This window comes from Alosa pseudoharengus, unplaced genomic scaffold (genome assembly GCF_046254945.1).
Source record: "Alosa pseudoharengus isolate Yale_2024_CS ecotype anadromous, Long Island Sound unplaced genomic scaffold, YU_APseudo_1.1 YU_APseudo_1.1_scf_21, whole genome shotgun sequence".
In the NCBI taxonomy this organism is placed as follows: Eukaryota; Metazoa; Chordata; class Actinopteri; order Clupeiformes; family Clupeidae; genus Alosa; species Alosa pseudoharengus.
In genome coordinates, this window is record NW_027468674.1 from 33,010,554 (window position 1) to 33,033,053 (window position 22,500).

At 46.3% G+C, this 22,500-nt stretch overlaps 1 protein-coding gene across 1 annotated transcript in view; it reads left to right on the forward strand.

The window, feature by feature from the left end:
* Positions 1-22,500, forward strand: part of adam12a (ADAM metallopeptidase domain 12a) — a 77,066-nt gene that overhangs the window by 22,970 nt on the left and 31,596 nt on the right. The window contains exons 4-6 of the mRNA XM_076298677.1: positions 12,540-12,618; positions 16,870-16,946; positions 18,649-18,862. Of these exons, the coding sequence (XP_076154792.1) occupies positions 12,540-12,618; positions 16,870-16,946; positions 18,649-18,862 (370 nt within the window). The remainder of the gene's footprint in view (positions 1-12,539; positions 12,619-16,869; positions 16,947-18,648; positions 18,863-22,500) is intronic.

Below are 22,500 nucleotides of genomic sequence, written 5' to 3' on the forward strand. Positions count from 1 at the left end.
GTGGGAGAGAGAGGGAGAGAGAAAAGAAGGGAAAGAGAACTTCCGTGCCAGTTTACCAACACAGCAAAATTCGGTTTCCCCGACTTCCCTTAAGATAGTTTCTCTCGGCTGGGGGAAGTGGAATTCCCGCCTCAGTGATTAGACTCATGTATGCTAAGTTATTTTCCTTTTGTTTGCTAATTTCAGAAAGTTGAATGAAGGCAGTAAATCAGTGCTACGAGACAGCTGCAAAGCACTGTGGGACACTTAGGTGATGGGGAACACTTCAGGCTCTGGATGTGCCCCCCTCTCCCTCCCCTGCATGCTTTTCTCCATCACGCTGCGGTCGCGTCCAGACGGATGGACAGAGCATGATGAGGTGAAATGATGCAGAGCAGGTAGGAGCGCAGAGGTAGACTCTCCCTCTCATGCAGAAAGCAGACTCTTTGGCCTGCGTCACATGCATTGAGACAGGGCAGCTCGACGCAGCGCGGTGCAGTGTGGGCCGGGTCAGATTGCAAAAAGAGGGTCTGGCCGCCGGAGCTTCCAGTGCCTGGGAATAGACAACCTCAGGGGGGATGGCGGCTGCGTACGCGCCACTGAAAGACAAACTATTATAGGATGTAGGGGGAGAAGAGTGGCGTGACTGTAAGAGGAAGGCTGGGTGTCGGGGTGGGGGTGGTTTGAGACGTGGGAGTGTGGGTGCAGCTGTAGCTACCTCAGTCTGACTTTGGGAGTGTGGAGCTCTCTAATCCATCGTCATGGTTCCCCATTCCCACAAGGAGGAGGTCACGGCAGAGGCCCCCTCCCGGCCTCCTTCCCTTGCTCTCTCTCCCTCTCTCCTTCCATCTCTCCCTCTCTCTCTCTCTCTCTGTTCTCTCTCTCCCTTCCCTCTATCACTCCTCACTCTCACCTAATCCCTCCAGCGGCGAAGGCAGCAGGCGGAGGGATGCGTCACGGGCTCCCGCCGGCCAACAACAACACGAGCTGCCAGGACGTGATGGAGAGGCTGTGGAGGGCCGGGGGGGGGGAGACGCGGGGACCCGACGCCGTCTGCCTGGAGAACGACAGCGCCGAGCGGGAGCGCCACTGTCCTCTAGGTCTTAACCGAGGAGGGGGAGATCAGGGTGAGGTCGAGGAGGAATTGAAAGGGGCCAGGAGTCAGATGGTGAAGCAGTGCTAACTGGGCTCACCCGAGGGGGAGACAGAGGCGTTTGCTGTTGGATAGGGATTGCAGGCAATGGGGACTGTAGTGATGGGATAGCAATAATTAAACTCTGCAAAATGAAATTGGATTTGCATAAAGCTTCAAATGACATTGACACAAAGACGCCTCACGTGGAAGCACCACACGAGTGTTGAAGAGTCAAGAGAAGACTTGAGACAGAGTTGGACAATTTGAGCAGAAACCAACCTGATAGGACACGACTTTACCGTTCTAATCAGAGTGTGAAGTTAGTCCAGGCTCTGTTCATCAGTATCAGTGATATTTCATCATTTCTTCCCCATGAGATTAAAAAGAGAGTGTTTCAGTATTCTGATTCAGGCTGCCAGAGCTCACGCAATCCCAGACTAAGAGGTCCAGAGGAACAGCAGTGTGACTGCATATCCGATCTCAGAGTTAGAGGACGGAAAGATCAAATTGATCTAAAGATGGTTGCTTTCATCAGTTTGTCTCACAGCTTGCAGACTCTCCTTCCTATTTAACCCCCCTCCCCCCATGCTGCTGTCCTGCTGTTCCCTCATGACCTCCCCCTTGTCAGCGAATACCCTTCACACGCTCTGTATACATCCGCCTCAGTGCTTTGCACCTGTCAGTCATCAACAGGGCAAATGGGATATGGGGTCAAAGCTCAAAGCTTGCCCACTGATGTGATTTGGGTTTTCATTTCAGAGGAACTGTTCCTGGGCACTGGAGGATTAGAGCAGACATTCCTCTCCTGCAGATGCAGAGTCAGACTAAGTGAGGAGTGGAAAGACCAAAGCAATGATCAACCGAGCAACCGTGGGGAAAATTTGTATTCAGCTCTTAATCGTCTGATTGTCAGCGCTCTGAAGGGGCGGGGGACAAGTAAGGGAGGCCACATTGCCAAACAGGTTCCATTAATTGCAAGGGTGCTTTTTTATGCATGCATTTATTGCGTTAAAAAGAATAATGGAGTTGATTGTTTGAAGTTCCCAAGTCACTCATTAGTTCCAGTGCAAGACCGCTATGAATACAGATGTGCTAGTGTGCGGCTCAGGGCCAATGAATTGGAAGAAATCTGCATTAATGGGAAAAACCTCAAAGCCTAGCACTAGCATGACCCTTTCCCCAGAATTACCCATTTTTCTGCACCAATTCACTCCTCCAACTCAAATTAAAAACTGGCCGGAAAATAATGACTTAAAAAGTAAAGCGCACCAGAGAGCAAGAGAGTGAGAGAGAGAGAGAGAAAGAGTGAGAGAGAGAGAGCAGCAAAAGAATGCAAGTACACTCAGACGCAATCCATTGTTCAGTTCAGGTGTCTCATGACACAAAAAGTCAGGTTTTCCACTGCTCCCCAGTCTAGACTGTGTCCAGTTTAGCCCATAAATATGATATCGGCTCTGTTTCCAGCCACAAAGAAGGACTGACCCAGCATAACACACAGAAGAATAACTCCAAGCCTTTTCATCCATAAATATAACACACTTTATCACAAGCCCCTCACAGTCTGGGAACAGCTCTTAAGCCGTTTCCACACCCAGAGTTGAAATTGATGAAGTAATGTAGCTTTAATTCAAATGAAGACCTCAGTAAGTCATATCCTGTGTCAGTAAAAAGCAGTATTACTAATTGTGTTGTTGAAGGAACAAGATAAATTTTCCTTTGTCATCCTTGTAGTTTTAAGACAGATGTGGGACAAAGCAGAGAGCTTAAACAGTCCAAATAGGGCTTTCCAAATGGGACTTTCAGAGGAAGAGAGAGAGATGGAGAGAGAGAGAGAGAGAGAGAGAGTTCACATCAGAACAAGCTCAGTGGGCAGGGAGAGCAGCACTGGGCAGTTCCTCTGCTGTAAAGCTGAGCGAACATGTGGGGCTGAGGATGTTCTCTGGGAGGACGCAGGCTGCTGGACCCAGATCCCTGCAAACGCCTTCATTGGCCCATACAACAAATAGCCTCAGTTGGAAGCACTATAAGGATTTTTTTCAGCCTTTTATTATTCTAACTCCATATGTGGTAATTAATTGCGTCGACTTGTACAACTTAGTCAATCTCCATGAAGTTTGTTTTTAAGTGTTAGCATCTGTGCATTTGAGCTTGAAACCGCTGTTGATTGAACAATTTATGTTGAAATTATCCAGAGATCTCAGAGTCTGAGTGTGATAGAAACTGCCTTTGATTTGTAACATATGATTGGTAATACTTTCCATAAGCCCAGGGATGGAAGGTGATATCATCAGCAATTCTTTAAAACGTCAATGTCCCGTGTTGGTCGATATCCAGAATGTTTACCCCTACGTTGACCTGCGTGGTGCCTTTGACTGGTCTCTCTCTGAGAGATGCTGGTCTGTTGTGTCGCCGTGTTTTTTTTTCACAACACATGGTGCAGACATTGGGGTGTTGTGGGAATGAGGTCATGGGCGACGGCGAGCGACATGTGTGGAGCCTCGTTGGGAAAAACAAAACATTCCAGGGTAAATAAAGCCCATCAAAGCCCGTTGTATGTACTTGCAGATGGCTGGAAATGGAACAGTGACAGTGAAACTCGCCGACTCGGTGTTCGTCAATAATCCGCCTGGATGAAGTCATGGAGTCATTATGGTGCTAACCAGTTAATGTCCCTATTAAAAAGATGCATCATGGCGGAGTGAGAGTGAGAAAAAGAGAGAGAGAGAGGAGAGAGAGAAATCCTGTCATCATTATGAAAGCTGCCACATGAATCAGCTAATCAGCCATCTCTGTCATATCCTCTCAGACAGGGCTACATCATGTGCTGTTAGATGATGGCAGTTTGGCTCTTGTCAGCGTGAGCCCTCCTCAGCCGTATGCTTGCCATTAGCCCCACCTGAGAGCAGCGAGGGCTTTTGGATCTGTCAACTGGCTCCTTAAGGCAAGTCACTCTGAGCGTGTGTTGTGCTCTGCTCGGCTGACTCATTTAAGGGAGGAAGAGACAGAGAGGAGGGCGAGCGTGTCAGTGCCTGGGGCAAACATCTCCTGCAGGGATATGGACTCATCCATCGTCTCCCTTTGAGTTACAGACATGAAGAATTGTGTTGTTATGTCTCAGCCAGGCTAATAATCCGATGTCTCATCAGACATGTGTCATCCCTTCAGAGCTGTTCAAATATAGCTAGATAAAGCTGTGTAACTAACTGTGTGTGCTACTTTTAGATTAATCTCTGTTAACCTGAAATGATTGCTTTCCTTCTTTGCAACAATTGTGAGTGATATCTTTGAGGATACAGAAGCTTACTGATACCACATTCTGATAGGTATCTTGACAGCGGAGGCTCTGATGAAGCAAAATGATCTCTGGGATATTCCTGAGCTCGGTAATCAGCGACTTAAGTTTCATCATCTTCCACTTGTATTAAAGTTAATAAAGCTCTAAGGAGATGGGCATCGCTTCCTATCAGTTAGTTGGCATGGGGGTGGGTGCTAACACTGCTTACAGCGTCTTTAATGTGTGGTAAGAAATTACTCAGTGTGCCTTAAAGTTGTCAGCTAAGATTATGTTTTGCAGGCACATCAGACCAGTAAGCAATTTGTGAAAAGAAAAGCCCTGTGTGCTGCATAAAAGACTAGCAGTATCTGTCAAAAGTGTGATTTAATAGATTATAGCACCTCTAAAGTGCAGAGGGTGCAGAAAGTTCAGATGCTACATTGGAAGCAGTCATGTTCATCATTAAAACACTGCAGCATCCAGTCAGCTACCAAATTTACTAAGCATTCCAGCGCACAATTTACAGTTGCTACAACATCTGCACAGGGTATGACATAGTAATCAAAATAAGATGTCCCACTGTGAAGTTAGTCACAAATCTAATGGCATACTGTATAGGGCATACAGTGCATACAGGATACTCTTCAGTTCGACCTCTGCAAACTTCATTTGTGTATAGGAGACAAGAGTACTTCAGAGAAACTGTAGGGGGGCAAAGGAATAGCAACTCAGGGCTACAATTGAGTAAACATAGACCTCATAGTTCATGGCTAATGGGCTGTATGTCTGGTTCTGCTATACAGTTTGCTGGACAGATGGAGTAAAGCGGAGAGGTGGTGGTGGCTCTAGATCAGAGTCCTTAAATGCCAAAAGCCTTGCTGGGACTTCTGTCGCTGGTCCAAGGGTGTAACTCTTGTGGGCTTAAACGCTCAACCTGGCACACAGGCCTCACTTTCCATGACATCCTGTCACAGCGGGTCCTTACTTTATATTTCCATGTTACTGTGTTGACTTAAGGCCAATCTACCAGCTCTCATGTCCAACCAAGTCCAAGTACTTGCAAGCTTGTAGACTAAGGCTTCCAGACTTTAGACTGCTCCTTTTGGTTCAACGGTGAGGAAAAGTGCTTTTTAGTTCAGTATGCCAAGGGTGAATATTCCGTTCAGGTTTATATTTTAAAAAAATACACAGGCTGAGTAATGTCTGTGTTAATTTAAACTCTAATAAGGTTTTGTGTAGCATGGTTATCAGATTCAGATGAGGTTCACAAGTTCACATTTCCAGATGGATAAAGTTTAAATTTGCTTTTACTTTTGCTTAGTATCTCCTCAAATTAGCATTGTCTTACATACATGTATGTTGTGACATGCATTTAGACTTATTGTCTGCAGAGGCACCAACAATAGCTGGTATCCATGGGAACCTACAGTATGTACATGGAGTTGTATTTGAATAGTTACTCAATGGTGCTGACAGACGAGACCAGGAGACCAAGATTTGTTGTGATCAGTAATCCTTCCAACTCAAGCCATTTTATGGCTTCTTTAGAGGAAAAGAGATATTGTTACAGAGTTGAGATGTGAAAAAGGAGAAGGTGGGTTATGAAGTTAGCTCATTTGGACATGACACAGTATGTGAGGTAAACTGAGCTTTTCACCTGAATGGTTCTTGAAGATTCTGAAAGAAAGAATTCTCTCAGTTTTGTACAAGGTCACCTCTTTTAATCTCATACAGAGTTACAGAATACATTGTTATTCAAAGAAGATGTCTGAAGAATTTATCACATTTAAGAATCTAATGTGTCCAAGGCCAGTTTTAATATACAGGAAGTGGGATAGTGTATTCTATAGTAGGACTGCCTAATTATCTGCTTGCTTAAATTTGATGAAAGTATTAGTGAGCATTGTTGTCCCTCTATCACGCAATGCCCTAGTTCATAACTACAGAGTGCTCAGGACTGGCCATGTAAAGTGGACCTCTCTTGGCTTTCGTGTGCACATGCCTAAGGATGTATTTATAGAGGCGTTGATGTATAAGCTGTGTGTGTCAAGTGGCTGCTTGAACCACTGGGGCTTTAAGGTGCTACTGACCTGCCTGGGCATAGGACTGTCCTCCAGCGTCTGGAACATCTCCACAGTCCTGCCCCTCCCTGTCCACTGTGTCTCTGTCCTATCACCACACTTCATTAGACATTACGATTGCGTATCGTCCCTAATCCCAATTAGCAAGTGATTGTTTTGTTGGGATGCATGGCTTTGCCTTGGTAATTGATATCATGTGGGATAGAGGGTGTCATCCATCACTGCTGGATCACACCAAGATGGCTCTTCATTGATTTTCATCGGCCCGTCTCTGCCAAGTAATATCAATCTCTAGGTGCCTTTTGCAGCAGTAATTGCACACCGTGGTCACTAATGGTTGTTCTGTTTTAACTGCCCCCTCTCCCAATTAGCCATGAAGATACTCAGAGGATTACCACACGGACATCAAGGGCTGGCAAATTGTTTTGCTTAGCGAGAAAAAGCAATGAGAACTAACGGAAAAAAGACCAAAAGTAGACGTGACCTGATTTCCCTCGGCAGGACTAACATGAGAAGCCTTCAGTCTGTCCTCTAAGAGACGGGCTCAGCCTCCGCACAGCTGACTCTACTGTCACCCTGCCAGACTTCCTCCAAAAATCATTTGAGCCGCCCCCACTCCCACTCCCACCCCTGCCCCCTCTGACTCACCACCACACCACACACTCACACCCCTCCATATTCCTCCCTTCTTTTGTCTTCCCTCCATCTTTTTTGGGGTTCTGCTCCGATTCTCAAGTGAGCAGCCGTCCTTGAGCCAGGGCGCCTCAAAGGGGCTTGTTAACTCACTTTTGGATGCAGGATGCGTATGTAAATAAAATCAGAGCTGGCTGAGCCAGCGTGTTTCTCCTTTTATTGTTGTTTTTAACTCTCTTCCTTGGCTTGTATTGTCTGTGTGTTTGACACACTTTATGTGGAGTTGACCTTCACTGAAAGGCAGGTTGTTGAGTGTTACAGCCCAGAACCCTCAAGCTCTCAAGACTCAAGTATACGCTAAAAAGCTATTCTTAGACTCAGATTGATTTCTAATACCATACTGTTCCGTTCTGTTGTAGAAGCGGTTCTTGCCCTTATCTGTCAGAAGAGGTTTTTCATGTCAATGGTTGAAAATTACAACCTGTACTCTAACATATTCCTTCCATCCTTATTATATATATATTATATATATATGCTAGCATATACAGTAGTATACAGTATACTATTTTTTCAGTGCTTTGTCATTTAAAACCTCTAACTTCAAGCCTTCTCTTCAGGGAATATGGAGGCCCGAACTCATTTATCATGTTTAACCAGGCAGAATTCCCTGATTAGGTTGTTGTCTGTGTTTAATGAGACGTCAGGGCTTGAGAGTTGCGAGGATAAATGGTTATTGATTAAACTGGTATTAAAGCGTCTGTAATGGAGACATTTGTGTCAGTGTGGTGCAGGGAAGCAATATGTAGTTGAGTCTGGTTCAGCTGAGGTGTTTGTGTCGAGCTCACTCTCAGACAGACCCTGGCATTCTCTCTGTTGGAGCCTCTGCAGGGCACGCTCACAAGACTCTCTCACGGTTTGGAGAGTGGATTTCTTGTGACTTTGCAAAACTCCTTGGGAGGGCAGACTTTAGTTTTATCCGACATTAAAAAGGCCAATAAAACATCTGCAGATTGACTTGGCATGCCTTTATCTGTGATAAAGACTTTCCTCTCGCCTTGGCCTCCTCTGACACAACAGCTAATGGAAGGGGTGCAGTGTCTGCCATTATTCTCCCCTCCTTCCACAGTTTCAGACTACATTTTCCACTTTTGGTGGGGATGCTGTGGATCTCTCTATTTTTTGCTTACATGAAGAGTATGATAAATAAGGCATTGTGGAGCACTGACAAGTGACTCTGGCCTTGAGCTGCCGAATGCTGCGGAAGTCCTGCTGATTCCTTCTAGACTACATCAAAAGTAAAGCTGTGGTTTGAAGTCCTCCGCCCTCTCCCCAGCCTACCACCACAGCCACCTCACTTTTTTGGAGGTTGGTCTTTTGGCTACATGTGCCTTAATGCTCTCACTGCTGCAGCGAGTGAGGGAAGCCCAATTAGAACACACTAGGCATCTGTTGTCTCCACTGCTAATTAAAGTCTCTTGTTCAAAGCGGAAATGTCATGCCTGAGCAAGATGTAGTCTCGGGATACAATAGTTATGTACCAGTGATGGATCATCTCATATCTGTATGAAATATACAAGCCAGCATCAGCACAGAATCATTCCATTAAAGAATCAGTGGAGCCTTGCTGTTTGTGTGTGAAACAGCTAGCTGTGACTGGTTTCTTAGTTCTCTCATATTAAATGTTTGATGTGGAAACTGCTGCTTTTTTGCTACTATCAAGCTGTGTTTGTGTTTGTGTTTGTGTGTGTGTGCGTGCGTGTGTGTGTGTGTGTGTGTGTGTGTGTGTGTGTGTGTGTGTGTGTGTGTGTGTGTGTGTGAGAGAGAGAGAGAGAGAGAGAGAGAGAGAGAGTGTGTGTGTGTGTATAGATTGATCAGACTGCAGCTTTCCATTGATCTCCACACTTGAATTGATAAAGCCCTCACTGGGCCTCACACACCATCAAACTGTTGTGTTCAAGCTCACTGTAGTGATGGCTTCAGTCACACTTGAGCACCAGCTCTGCAAATGAATCCATCTGATTTAAATGCATGTGTGTGTGTGAGGGGGGGGGGCATCAAATACAACGTGTATGTAAGATTGACATCTTAGGCTTCGTTTGGAATTGATTTCCAAAACAGATTAGGAAGATAATAACAAATGCCCATGGTCCTATTCATCTGCAGTATTGTATTTCAGCAAAGCAAGGCACGTGTATTTATGTAGCACAATTCATACACATTGGAAATGCAATGTCCTTTACAAATGGGCAGATCAAAGAACAGAGAAGTTTGTATACAAACAGTTAAAAGAACACTGAAAAATAAAAGATTAAAAGGGAAGACTAAATTACTGTAGATCATCTATTCTGTACTAATACAGCCAAATGTAATGTAATGTAATACTATAGATTCTATAGGAATAGAGAAAGCTAAACCGATGCTCAGTAGAGTACATGCATCCACCAAGCTCATTGAAGATCTGCTGCCAAAGAGGTTAGGTTTTCAGCAGTGTTTGTTTCTTTGTTGGTTGGGTGGTTTGTTAGCTGAGCTCTGCAAAACCTACTGGCTCCATTTTCATGAAATTGGGTGGAAAGGTGTAACATGGGCCAAGAAAGAATTCATTGAATTTGGGAAAAGCAGAACTGCATTTTTTGTGCAGGCACCCTGTGAATGTCGTATCTCGAAACGCTTGCGAAATCAAAAATCAAAATCAGGCCAGTTGTTTTGGCAGAGCTAAAAGGTAAAAAAGTGGAGTTCATTCGATCAAGATGGGATTACTGCAGTCAAAGGTTCTCTTTGTTATCGTATGCAGCAGGATGTTACACCTAGAGTGGAGCTTGCCTTTTGTCAGGGATTACACCACCTCTCTTCTCTTCTCTTCTCTTCTCTTCTCTTCTCTTCTCTTCTCTTCTCTTCTCTTCTCTTCTCTTCTCTTCTCTTCTCTTCTCTTCTCTTCTCTTCTCTGTGACACTTCTGTCTAGCCTGATTGTTTGTGAAATGCTGTCTGAAATAGGAGGCAGATAGCATGCTTCTGTTAGATATGATGGGACAAAAAGCACCTTTCATGTCTTTGTTAAAAGTAAAAGGATTTCACTCTGTTCAAGGCTCTAGTGTTAAGATGTGGACACAAGTGTCCGTATAGTGTCCTATTTTCCTGTCGTCCAGGAGAGTAATGCTGAGTGCTTGCTACTGTGTTGACTCTGGGTGTTTGTGCTGGCAGGCGAGGTGCGTGATGGCTCTCGGTCGTGGAGGAGGCGCTGACCTGCGCCGGGCCTCTGGCTAATGCATATTAAGTGTGAACAGCTGACCTCCCGTGCCTCATTAATGTCCTGCTGATTGATACAAACAGAGCCGCAGCCACACGGAGCCGCGAGGAGCAGACGAGACGAGACAAGATGAGATTGGGATGAGACGAGACGAGATGAGATGAGAGCAGCTGGTGGTGTAGCATGCTGGGCCGCCACTCACTCATCCTGTGATTATGTGATGTTTGGATCTCAGACCCTGCATGCATTGTGTGCATTTGTGTGAGATATGTATTTGCATTTGTTTGTGATGCGTCTTTGTGTGTGTGTGTGTTTATGTGTGTGTGTTTGATTTGTCTTTGTGTATATGTGTGTGTGTGTGTGTGTGTGTTTGTGTGTGTGTGTTTGATTTAACTTTGTGTATATGTGTGTGTGTGTGTGTGTGTGTGTGTGTGTGTGTGTGTGTGTGTGTGTGTGTGTGTGTGTGTGTGTGATATGTCTTTGTGTGTGTGTGTGTGTGTGTATGATATGTCATTGTGTGTGTGTGTGTGTGTGTATCATATGTCTTTGTGTGTGTGTGTTCATGTGCGTGTGCGTGTGCTTGCGTGCGTGTTTGTATAACTCTCCAGGCAGTCTTTCTTATATCAGCACACTGATAAGCTAAACCCCCCCAAGGGTGTGAGTGATTTGCTCAGCCCAGCCCAGCCCAAAGAAAATATGAACATGTGATTGAAATCTCAGGTCTTAAGTCTGTGCCCCGTGGGATCTGACATTTGCCAAATCCACCAGTGTCGATCATTGAAGCTGGATAATTAGTGGATGCTTGTTGGATGTTTCTGGAGACTCCTGATGTTCTGTCAGGGCGGAGGCTGTGTTTACAAGCCTGGGACTAAGCCATCCTGGATCAGCCCTCAGCGGTTAGGCTTCAGGTCCTAATGAGAGCATTCGCTAGTCTGGTGGGGGTGGTGGGGGGCAGTGAGGGTGTTTTGGTGTATCCTTAGCTGCTTTCTCTCTCTCTCTCTCTCTCTCTCTCTCTCTCTCTCTCTCTCTCTCTCTCTCTCTCTCTCTCTCTGCGTGCCTGGCTTTGATGCAGCCAGATGGGTTCCAGCCCTGTTGTGCTTTATGGCTTGTTAAGGCCCATTGCATGTCACACTGACAGATTGTGAATGTGAACCGGGCGCCCCCGTGACTCCACACCTCTCTCCTCGGCCCGCCGGGGTCGCTCGGCCGGTCAGGCAGCCCAGCGCGCCACTGCTGTGGAGCCTCCGCTGGTGTGGATTATCACTGAGCGGCCATCTGCTGGTGCCCCGCAGTCCTGTGCGTCCATATAAACTCACACTTACACCCACACACACACACACACCCACCCACACACACACACACACACACACACACACACACACACACACACACACACACACACACACACACATACTCACACACACACACACATGCATACACATGCATACACATTCATACAGACATGCTGTAATAATTATCTCATCGGGGACCCTATTGTGTGTGTGTGAGCTCATGCCATTACAGGATACTCCCCCACTGTCACCCTGTGGCCCCAAGCTGAGCAGCCCACCCCTCCTCCAGCACTATAATGATAACCTTCTCCAAGTGAAGGACAGCCAAATAGCACCATAGCTGTATGCCCCTCTAGTCAAGTACACACACACACACACACACACACACACACACACATACACACGACTTGCCTCTTGTCCTACGCTCGGAATTTAGGTCCACCAATCTCCACTCGCCAGGATTCACTCACACGTACTTGCAGACTATCATTTTCTTGCTATCTCCTTTGAAGTCGCAGTATGCCAGTAAAGCACAAAAGGAACGGGTATTAAGTAGAGTGCCTGCTGGCTGATTGTGGGCCCATTACGCTGACAGAGTGCTTCCTCTCGCCACTCGCAGACCTCGTGGTATTGCGGGAAAAAAGGCAGCGCTTTTCACCCTGACTCTAACCTTTCGAGGGTCCACCTCAGCTGTAAACACCCATTTAGTGCAGGCCCGCTCAGGGTGGGGCTGATTAATGCTTAAATCGATGCCTGGCTGTTAATTCATCACTGGGGAAGCAGGGTTGTGGTGATTACGAGGGAAAGTCTATTGAAAGTGTCAGTGCCTTTTCCCCCCTTGGCTTGTGTCTCTTCATGCTCTTGAGTGAGTGTCCTCTGTGCGTGTGCTTATCTCTGCAGGGGTCTGTTCGCCAGTCACTACACCGAGACACACTACCTGGAGGACGGCAGCGTGGCCGCTGGCTCTTCCAACCTCACAGTAAGTCACGGCTACAGGCGTCCTCACAGTAAGTCACGGCTACAGGCGTCCTTACAGTAAGTCACGGCTACAGTCCTTACAGTAAGTCACGGCTACAGGCGTCCTCACAGTAAGTCACAGCTACAGGCCTTCGCACACTCAGTGGGACCAGAGGGGCTGTCCAGGAGCACACACCTACAGTCAGATCATGAAAAGTGTTATAGGACTTTTATGGTATAAGTGTTATAGGACCTTTATGGTATATATAAATCAAGTATCCTTACATGAACAAGAACAATTCTTATGACTAGTCTTTCTGCACATAGAGATTGTTCATAGAGACTTAGACAAGTGTTAATGGAAACTGAACAACATGATTTGTTGCAGTAGAAGTTGGGTAGTGTTTTGGGAATGTACAGTTATGACTCGACTGAGTGTTAAGTGAGGGAAAGCGTTCTGACCTTTCACTGTGCTGTGAGTCAGTTTATAATCAGTTCTACTTGCAATTTATTAAAACATGAATTAGTAGCCTACCCTTTGTTACATCCACAGAAGACTCCAAGTCTGTTGTCCAGAGACCGTTGGTTGGGAAACTCTGGTGTGTCCTTTTCACAATCTTTAGTGTTGTGCTGCCAGTTTGGACATGGAGACATTACACAAACATTGCCATTGCCAGGAAAAGCTCAACTTCTTAAATATATCAGGCCATGACTGTACGTGAAAACAGAAGCACCAGTCAAAATAGACCGTTGCCTTTTCCTCTCCCTCCCTGTGCCCATGGACGTCCATCCAGCAAACCACACACTCGGGGCGTCACCCAACAGGAGCTGAGACCTGGGGAATTAGCATAATTCTTTTCTAACAGCTGACGAGCAAACATCGGTCAGGCTCCGGTTAGACCAGCCTGAATATTACATTGAAAGATATATTAGGGCACTGAGAGCTCTTAGCTAATTACTCATCAACCGTATAGCATTTATGACTCCCTCAGCATGGATAAACATTTAATGTCATAACCATTGATTTACACAAGTGTTTGTGCTGGATATAAATGGCTTCATATTTCCTAGTACAAAAGTTATGGCTGCGGTTATGGGCAGAGCCCATTGTGACCAGACAGTAATGGCATCTGTCATCTCTGCCTTCCTGCCTATAATTTGTGATTGTACATTGTGCATGAAATACATGGAAACAAAATGAGTTACGGGGTATAAGGAAGAGGTACAGTTGGGGTACCTCCTAGTGTAGCGTACCCCATGTTCGGAGTTAGTGGCCTGGGTTGGACAGTGCAGAGGAGGGAGAGGACGGGAGAGTGGCTCCTGCCAGGTCTGGTCAAGGTCAATAAAAGCTCTGAGCGGAGGTTTCACAACTAAGCTCCAAGTGGGGGAGCTTTTTGACAAGCAACATGTGGATCTTTTTGGCCATCCCCTTTGTGCATCCCGGCAACTGCACTGTGAGGGAGTCAGTGCCCTGACCTTGTGCGGACGAACACTGTCCAAGCCATTCTCTCATTCGTCATGTGGCTCCACTCTTATTCTCCCTGACAGGCAGCGGACGAGCCCGTGCCAAACTCTCTGACATTTTAGCACATGAAAATGTAGTTTGTGTATGATTGAATCCAGGCAGTATGCCAAGTTTCTGGAGTGCCAATTAGGGATGGGACTAGAGACCAACTGCAAAATCATTGACCTTGGGGGAAAAGTTGCTAAGAGAAGCCATCAATGTGAATTCCATACAAAGGGATTTAATAGAGACTGTGAGCAGTTGAACAGAGCTGCAATGCAGACTGGAGTCCCCCTACCTCACTTCTACCAGCTGAGCCATCAGGGGAGTTACTGCAAGAAATTAAGTTGTACAGTTTCCAACAACTGTGCGCCTACACATTCTTGGTCCAAGTGAGAGACATTCAACCTAAATATTTCCTATGCAGCTGTTGTGAAACGGCGCTGAGAGGTGAAGTCAACAGAGGACCTGGGACATCTCTGGGCCTGCTGGCAGACGCGGCTCATTCCAGCCATTCCTGTGCGCAGACACAATGAAGGAGTTGTCTTGGGCTTGGCCAAGCTTAAGGCGCTGTGATTGCTCCTCTGAGATCTCCCACTCTAGCAGCAAGCATGCAAAGGGCTTGGGCCATGCAGGGCCCAGCTAGTGCCCTGGCCTGTTTCAAATCTCTAACATTCACATCAGCGCAGGTCTCCAAGGGGTTGCACCGGGATGTGATCCATCCAAATTCACCATCTCTCACCATGCTGACTCCCTTGGCTCCTTTAGAGCCCTATGACGAATTAGCATTAGCTTCTTGTCCACCATCCACTTCAGTAGTTCAAACAGACTGTGTCTGTGCCTGTGTGTCGGCATGGGACAATCTGAAAAAGCCATTGAGAGCTGTAGGGCTGATGTGGTGTGCAAGCCCTTAGGCCCGGGCCTCCCTGACAGGATGCAGCCTGCAGAGGGAGTGTCTGGCTGAGGCTTCATTAGGGGGTACTGATACTTGGGGGATTTATTGGGCTTGTCAGCAGGGAGGAGGCCTGACATATTGGCCAGCGTGGGCTTCCAAGCAGGTTCAGGCGTGTGTCAGCACCGGAGCAACATGGGAGTGAGTCGCTGGTGAATTCTCATTTCCTCTGCTCTCTCTCTCTCTCTCTCACTCTCTCTCTCTCTCACTCTCTTTTTTTCCCCTTTGTTCTGTTTTACATGTCTCTGGGTGGAAGCCTTTTAAAACTGGGACTTTCTGCTCCACAAAAGCATCACCACCTCTTATCCCCGCTGCACATATATTAGATACCCAATGGTGTGATGAAATCTCTGTCTCGCACGCTCCGCTATACGTTAATTCACTAAGTCCATCATCATCAGAGGCTGTATACACGTTGACATCTTGGCAGACATTAGGCAGTGCCAGCCCTCACAGCTGAGTGGGTCACCAATTCTGAGGAGGTTTGAAGAAAGATTCTTGGAAAGGTCTGAAAGCCTGACCCTGACAGAAAATCCCACTCACAGCCTTGGAACGGCCAAGCTATTCATATCCCCACACACAGAACAATCATCATCTCATCAAATATGTATATGTTCATGGCATCAGGCCTCTGCGCTCCAGACAGCACTCTCCTCTGGACTACAGCAGGCTGTATTTCATTTGAAAGCTCCACTGTTTAAAATGTTAAATGCCTTTTTTTTCATCTCAGCCCATTAGCAAATGATCCACCACAGACAGGTTCTGGTACTGAACAGTATGTCCATGGCTCAGGGCCATATCTCAGAGTGGCTTTTACAGTTTAGGTTAGAGCTACACTCTGAAGTTAATTCCCATTAATTTCAAGCGACATTACACTTCAGAAGATATAGCTCTGAATTTATTCACACAGTGATAACATTTGTATTTGTGATACTATTTAACTCATCTGCCAACAAAATGTAGAATTCAATACATCACGCGAACCCTCCACTGACATGTCTATTTATGTGTGTATTTTATTGTGACGGTCCCATTTTCCCACAACAGTTTCCGAGGGACCTACAGTATGTTCTGGATAGTAACTTACAGTTAAACTTGGAACCGGTCCTCGTATGTGAACAGTGACATGTGACTCTCTGCTATCTCTGCAGAGAAGTAATAGGAACATTTTAATCACTAACTCTTAGGCTGGCTGGGTCCTTCTTGGTGGGAATCCAAAGACAACACTGCACTGAACATGTCAAAGAAAACATGGGAAAGGAGAGAGGTGAACCGCTTCTGAAAATAGCAGCCCCAAAAATGCTTTTCCATTCACATGTCCACCGAGAGAACGGAGGGAGAGACAGACAGATGGAAAAAGGGAGAGAGACATAAAGAGAGAGGTGGAGAGGGTCAGACAGAGAGAGTGACAACCAGACAGACAGAGAGAGTGTGAGTGGGAGATTCGGAAGTAATGTGGTGCGTTTTTATTTGCTTTGATTGTTTATGGTGGTGGCAGCTGTCCTTGCCAGCCTTACCAAAACAGCCCGAGTTTTCGGTCCAGACAGTTCCATCCTCTGCGCTCAGCCCCAGACAGGATGCCTTTGTCCTAGGCAGGCCCACTGCTCACATCCCCCGCATTCCAGCACAGCTCACTGTGGGACACACGCTCTATGGGAGCCGTCAAGCACGACGTTATATTGTTTAAGTGTTTCCGTAGACCGGTGGTTCTGCTACATTTTGCAGCTGATTAGCACCAGCTCTGAGCGGTAATTACAGTAATTTGCTCTCCTTTCATTTCATGTCCCACTTCACACCAATGTGTCCTCTGTGCCCAGGTGAACTGCTACTACCATGGAGACGTTGAGGGTCATGCTTGGTCGGACGTTGGCCTCAGCACCTGCATGGGGCTCAGGTGAGTAAGCGCACCTCCACGGGGTCAGAGCTGGTCCTGGCACGAACATCAGCGCGTTACTCACACCACGGTGGACTCACATGCCTCAGTGATCTCCTTTGCCATGCATGTGCCCCTATTAGTGCTGCTGCATGAGGGCTCTGCACCTTGAAGTGGAATTTCTATGTCATGTATTATGCTCTGTGGTTGCTCTTTGTGTTGCACTCCCCTTGGCAATGCTACAGATTGAGCTTGTGGTTGAGAGGCTGTGCTCTGATTGAAACTAGTCATGCTTGGACGTCATCAGTGCACACCGTCTCCCAAAAACATCCCCCTCGTCCCAGTGCTGAGGTCTCCTCTCGTTTGGGGATCAGCCTGTCCCCTAATCACTAGCAGGAACAGAGAGGCAAGATGAAGGGATGCACAGCGTATGTCACATGACTCCAGAGCGTCATGGAGCGCCTCGGACGCAGGAGCACTAATGAGTTTTGACGTGGCGTGACTCTCGCCACAGTGATGTGGTGCACCCGCTGACAAACTGTCTACCACATTATCATAGAGGCAGAGAACACAATATCGAATTATCATTTGTATGTATGTGTGTGTGTGTGTGTGTGTGTGTGTATGTGCTTGGTTGGAATTCCCCCCTTAGCTCTATAATGATATCAAGTGTTGGAAAAATAACCATTTGCACATGTCAGGAAGAAATAATTACCCTGATATATATTGCTGGACAACAGCAAGAATGTCTTTACTATGAATCCAGCAAATGTCCTCACCATCAGCAGAGCCACATGCTGCTTATTGTAAAAGGGTTCTTATTCCCAGAGAAAGCCATTGTTGTGTTTTTCTTTTTTTTGTATTTTCTGTATTTTTTTACATTTTGAAGACTTTGCGACCTGCCTGCAGATTCTTCAGACTGACAAACGTGGACGGTTCATTTTGATGAGAGCTGTGTTGCACGCTGCATTGGCCAAGACAAATTGCGGCTGATTTGGGTTGGCAGACGCCGAACTTGTGGGGTTTTCAAGGAAGTTGATGTGGTTGAGAAGGTTGCTAAAAACCCTACGGTTCAGCTCTGTCTCAAGGCATGAAGATGTCACTTTAAATCACCACTTCCAGCCTCTAAGTGTGAGAACATACGCAGAGAAGAAAGCTCCCACACCCCCACAAGCACTGATAATAACCAAACGGATATTACTTATTTAGCAAAATATCCACTTATTGATGTCCCACGGACTAGGAATTGGATGAGGATATGAATGTTTCAGGAGAACTAAACACTGTCTGGATTTAGCTGGTGACTTTTGGTTTGAGTCAGTCTGCATGAAGCCTTTTTAAGACTCAATGGCAATGGGTACAGAATGTATTGTGTATAGATTGAATGCATACAATTGTAGGATATGCATAGATGAAATCTATATGTTGAAAGTCTACTTCCAGGTTAAGTATAAAATCTGTGTATTGTAATGTAGTGTTATTTTTAGCTTGTTGACATTGGTGCTACTGAAGCACTAAAATTGTCATGCAGTTTTTCTCTGCATAGATGATTTAATATCCTCATTCTGGAGTACCACAAACCCACCCACACACCTATCCACACACACACACACACACACACATACTCAGCACAGATGGTGAAGCTACCTGCCCTCTTTTGTCATTTTAAAGACACAGCAGCAAGCAGCACAGATGTTAGCTCTTATTGTTGTGTTTGTCTCAGGGGACTGATTACACTTGAAGATAAAACCTTTGTACTGGAGCCATCAGGAGACCCCCATCCCTCCTCCTCCTCCCCCTCCTACCGTATCTACCGTGGGGAGCACCTCAACCTGACCCTGGGCTCCTGTGGGCACGGCGCCAACATCTCGCACCCCTTCAGCCCAACGGCGCTCCTGGACGCCAGCGACGGGCCGCTGCGCGAGCGCCACAGCAGGGTAAGGAGAACTGACGGGTTCACTAAGCACGTCCACATCAGGCAGAAAACATGGGGCTATTTTCTGCTGCGTCCTCCCTCCTCAGCTCTGCTGAGCAGGCACTTTAAGTGCTCCGCTGAACTAACTGCTCTCTTTTGAAAACTGCTCGCCGACGCCTCCTCAACTTTGTCGCTGCTAAATCCGCCACAAACACACACCAGTCAGGGAGAGTTCAAGTGCACTGTTGGGGGGTGGGGGGAGGAAATGAACAACAAAACACTAGTGTAATTTAGTAGACATTCTGATCAAATGACTCTCTTACTTTCTCTGGCCCCTGTCCGCATGTAAAATCCGATTTCAGCAGATGGGCTAAGTGTGGGCCTGGTTTCACTATCTAAACCTCACAGGGTCAGCCTAAAACCACTCATCTTAGAGAGCAGAGCCAATCAATGGGACTCCGATAAGGCCGATAAGCACAGTGGTGGTCTGGAGATCTTCATCTGGGTGGTGAATGGCTGTAGGGCTTTTGGGTGCAGACTGATGTATCCGCCACCCAGGGTATAGACTGCGGTTGTTTATTTTTGCCACTTGGGAACTCTTAGCAATTACTGAATCTGATGACGTTGTTGTATTCAGGATGTGAAGTAATGACAGGACTTTGTACAGAAATTTACTGCAGTTGTTCAGTGTGAAATTGAGTGCATTTATATCTTAATTTCTTTTTGGAGATCAATCCGTGTCTGTTGGTTTCCATGTGTGTGTGTGTGTGTGTGTGTGTATGTGTGTGTGTGTGTGTGTGTGTGTGTGTGTGTCTGTGTCTGTGTGTGTGTGTATGTGTGTGTGTGTGTGTGTGTGTGTGTGTGTGTGTGTCTGTGAAAGAGGGAGGGAGAGAGTGTGTGTGTGTGTGTCTGCTTGCATATGGATAAAGTTATGTCAGAATCAGATTTTCCACCTTTGTGTTTTCACCTGGCAGATGAGCCAGTGACCTTCCCTCTCCGTTTCCTTCTCAGAAATATACACACAACCGCAAACACACACACACACACACACACACACACACACACACACACACACACACACGCACATGCATTCTGCAATCAAACCAATTACCCCTCTCTCTTGTCATTTGCTACAGCAGATGACAAGTGGCCCCATTTCCCTGGCTGCTGATAGGCTGTCTGAAGGGTTAACGTGCGCCTGTTTGTCTGGCTCTGGCCCTCATTGGCTAAGGAGATGTGAAATGGTGTCTGGGCTCGGCGGCACTGCGCTGCCTGATGATTCAGCACGGGCCAACGCAGTGCTGTCAAGAGCCCCGGCACACACAGAGCTCCCTGTGATTTATAACGCTCTTCAAAATATGCCTTTATTCGCCTGGAGAGAGCATTTATTTGTTCTGCTTCTCATTGCGTCTGTCTCTCTCTCTCTCTCTCTCTCTCGTTTTTTTTTTTTTTATCTGATGACATTGGCTCTTCATTCAATTAAGGGCCCAGCAATTGCGCCTCCCTCTCTAACAGATGTTGTGGTCTGTGGAGGTTGGCTCCAGAGCCAAGCACATTTATGGGAGGAGATGTGTGTCGTCCGTCCCTTTTAGTGGAGTGTAATGTGCGTGTGCAACATCGGGGGAAAATATAAACCCCTCTGATTATTTTTAACAATATGGCCATTCTCTCGGTGCGACATGGAAGGTGTGTGCCCGTAGATGGAATAGCATTTATAAGAGTGCCACAGATACAGAGCTGGCAATGAGAGGGCAACCTTGGCATAACGGGAGCTGTCATGATACGGCCTGCTGAGAGGATTGGCGATAAGAGCCTCCGACACCTCTGCACACGCGATGCAACTGCAGGTTTGTGTCGACCTCTCTCGTGATAACTCCAGCCCTCCCTAGTGTGAAAGACTAAAGATAGTCCACGCAGCAGGCCAAAGGGAAGGCTGCCAAGCCTGCTGTGCTACAGCCCAACACTGGGCATGTTCAGACAGCCAGAGATGGTAACCTGAACATATGGACCACAGGCTACAAATAGATAAGAGCTGCCCATTCATGCTCTACTGTACGCTACTCTCAGTGTGAATAGGTCACTGTTTATTTGAGGTGAACGGGGTTGTGTGGTCAAATAAGGGAAATAGGAAAGAAGGGATTTGAGATGTGATGTTTCACAGACATAGACATTTAAGATATAAACCTTTTCAGCTCACTTGGGAGTTCCAAATAGTCTCAGATGCATTTTATGAAGTTAATTTATTTTTCTTAAAAAGTCCTATTACTTATATGTAGGCGGATCACAAATGAATGCTGGGGTATTTCCTCACACATTGAAGTCTGATGTAACTTTTGCCTTCAGCCGTGGTTGCAGGTAACCTAAATGTGTTCCACCTGCAGCAAAGAGGACACATGTAACTCCTCTCTTAGTTACTCTCCATTGGCTCCCTATAGTGACCAGAATTAAATTTACAGTAAATATCTCACTTTGGCCTATAGGATCTGCTCCCTGCTATCTTAATTCAATGATCAAGATTTATATCCCCAACCGCCTACTGCGGTCTTCTGATGAGCATCTGTTGTGTCGACCAGCCATAAACGCTTGAGTTGCCCAGTGCTCTCTGTTCCTGTGATAGTTTTGGGTCTTTCAAGAGGGGTCTAAAGGCATATCTGTTCAACATGCAGTTAGTTTATTAAGCGTTTCTTATGTGTTATGCGGTTTGTATATTATAGTATTTATTTATTTTCATTAGGCTATTGATTGAATTGACATTGTTGTTTATTATTGCTCTTCTCCTCAATGTAGTCTTACCAACTTTTTAAATTGTTTACTGTTAAATTTAACTTTGTATTTTTGTTATGTGTATGCCGCTTTGGAAGCGTCTGCTATAAATACTATAACCATAAATACTATAACCATAACCATAACCTGAGTTAATTGAAGAGGGTATGTCTGTAACAAATGGGCTCATGTCCCGTGGTGGACCCCACACTCCAGCCAACACAGCTGGTGTCCTTGTCCACTTCAGACATGGCGCTCCTCATAGAGATGTATTCTCTCCCTGAGCAACCTGGTCAAGACATTGTAAGGCATCGATCACGTCTTGGCATGTCTGCCGACGCTGTCGGAGAGGAAGAGGAGAATCATGGCCTCTGTTTGTCTGCCACCGGTGCACTAAAAAAAGCCCAGCTTTTAGCTGTGTCAGATAAAATGTACTCAAAAAGATGTTGATGTCCAGGAAAGCCCTGATTTATGGGCAGAGTGGAATCCTAAGTGCCGCTCTCTGGAAAGGCCTTTATGAATAATTACCCAGTGAGCATCAAATGAGGGGGCCACGTTTGCAAAGAGGATGGACTGCGTGCCTCAAAACTGATAGAAAGCTTCCTTAATTGTGAAGCCATAAGTAGTTGTGTGTGATTTGTTGCTGCGGGTGGTTTTGTGGTTAAGGTGCTATATACCTCTGGTCATGCAAGCCTCCCTGAGTGCATTTAAGCAACCTCTAATGTGTCCTGTCAGAATCCCCCTAATATCGTTCTCTCTTTCTCTTTCTTTCCCTCTCTGTCCTTGTCTGTCTTTCTCCCCAACTCTCTCTCTTTGTCTCTCTCTCTCTCTCTCTCTCTCTCTCTCTCTCTCTGTCTCCCTCTGTTCCTCTCTGTCTCTCTCTCCTTTCCATATTCA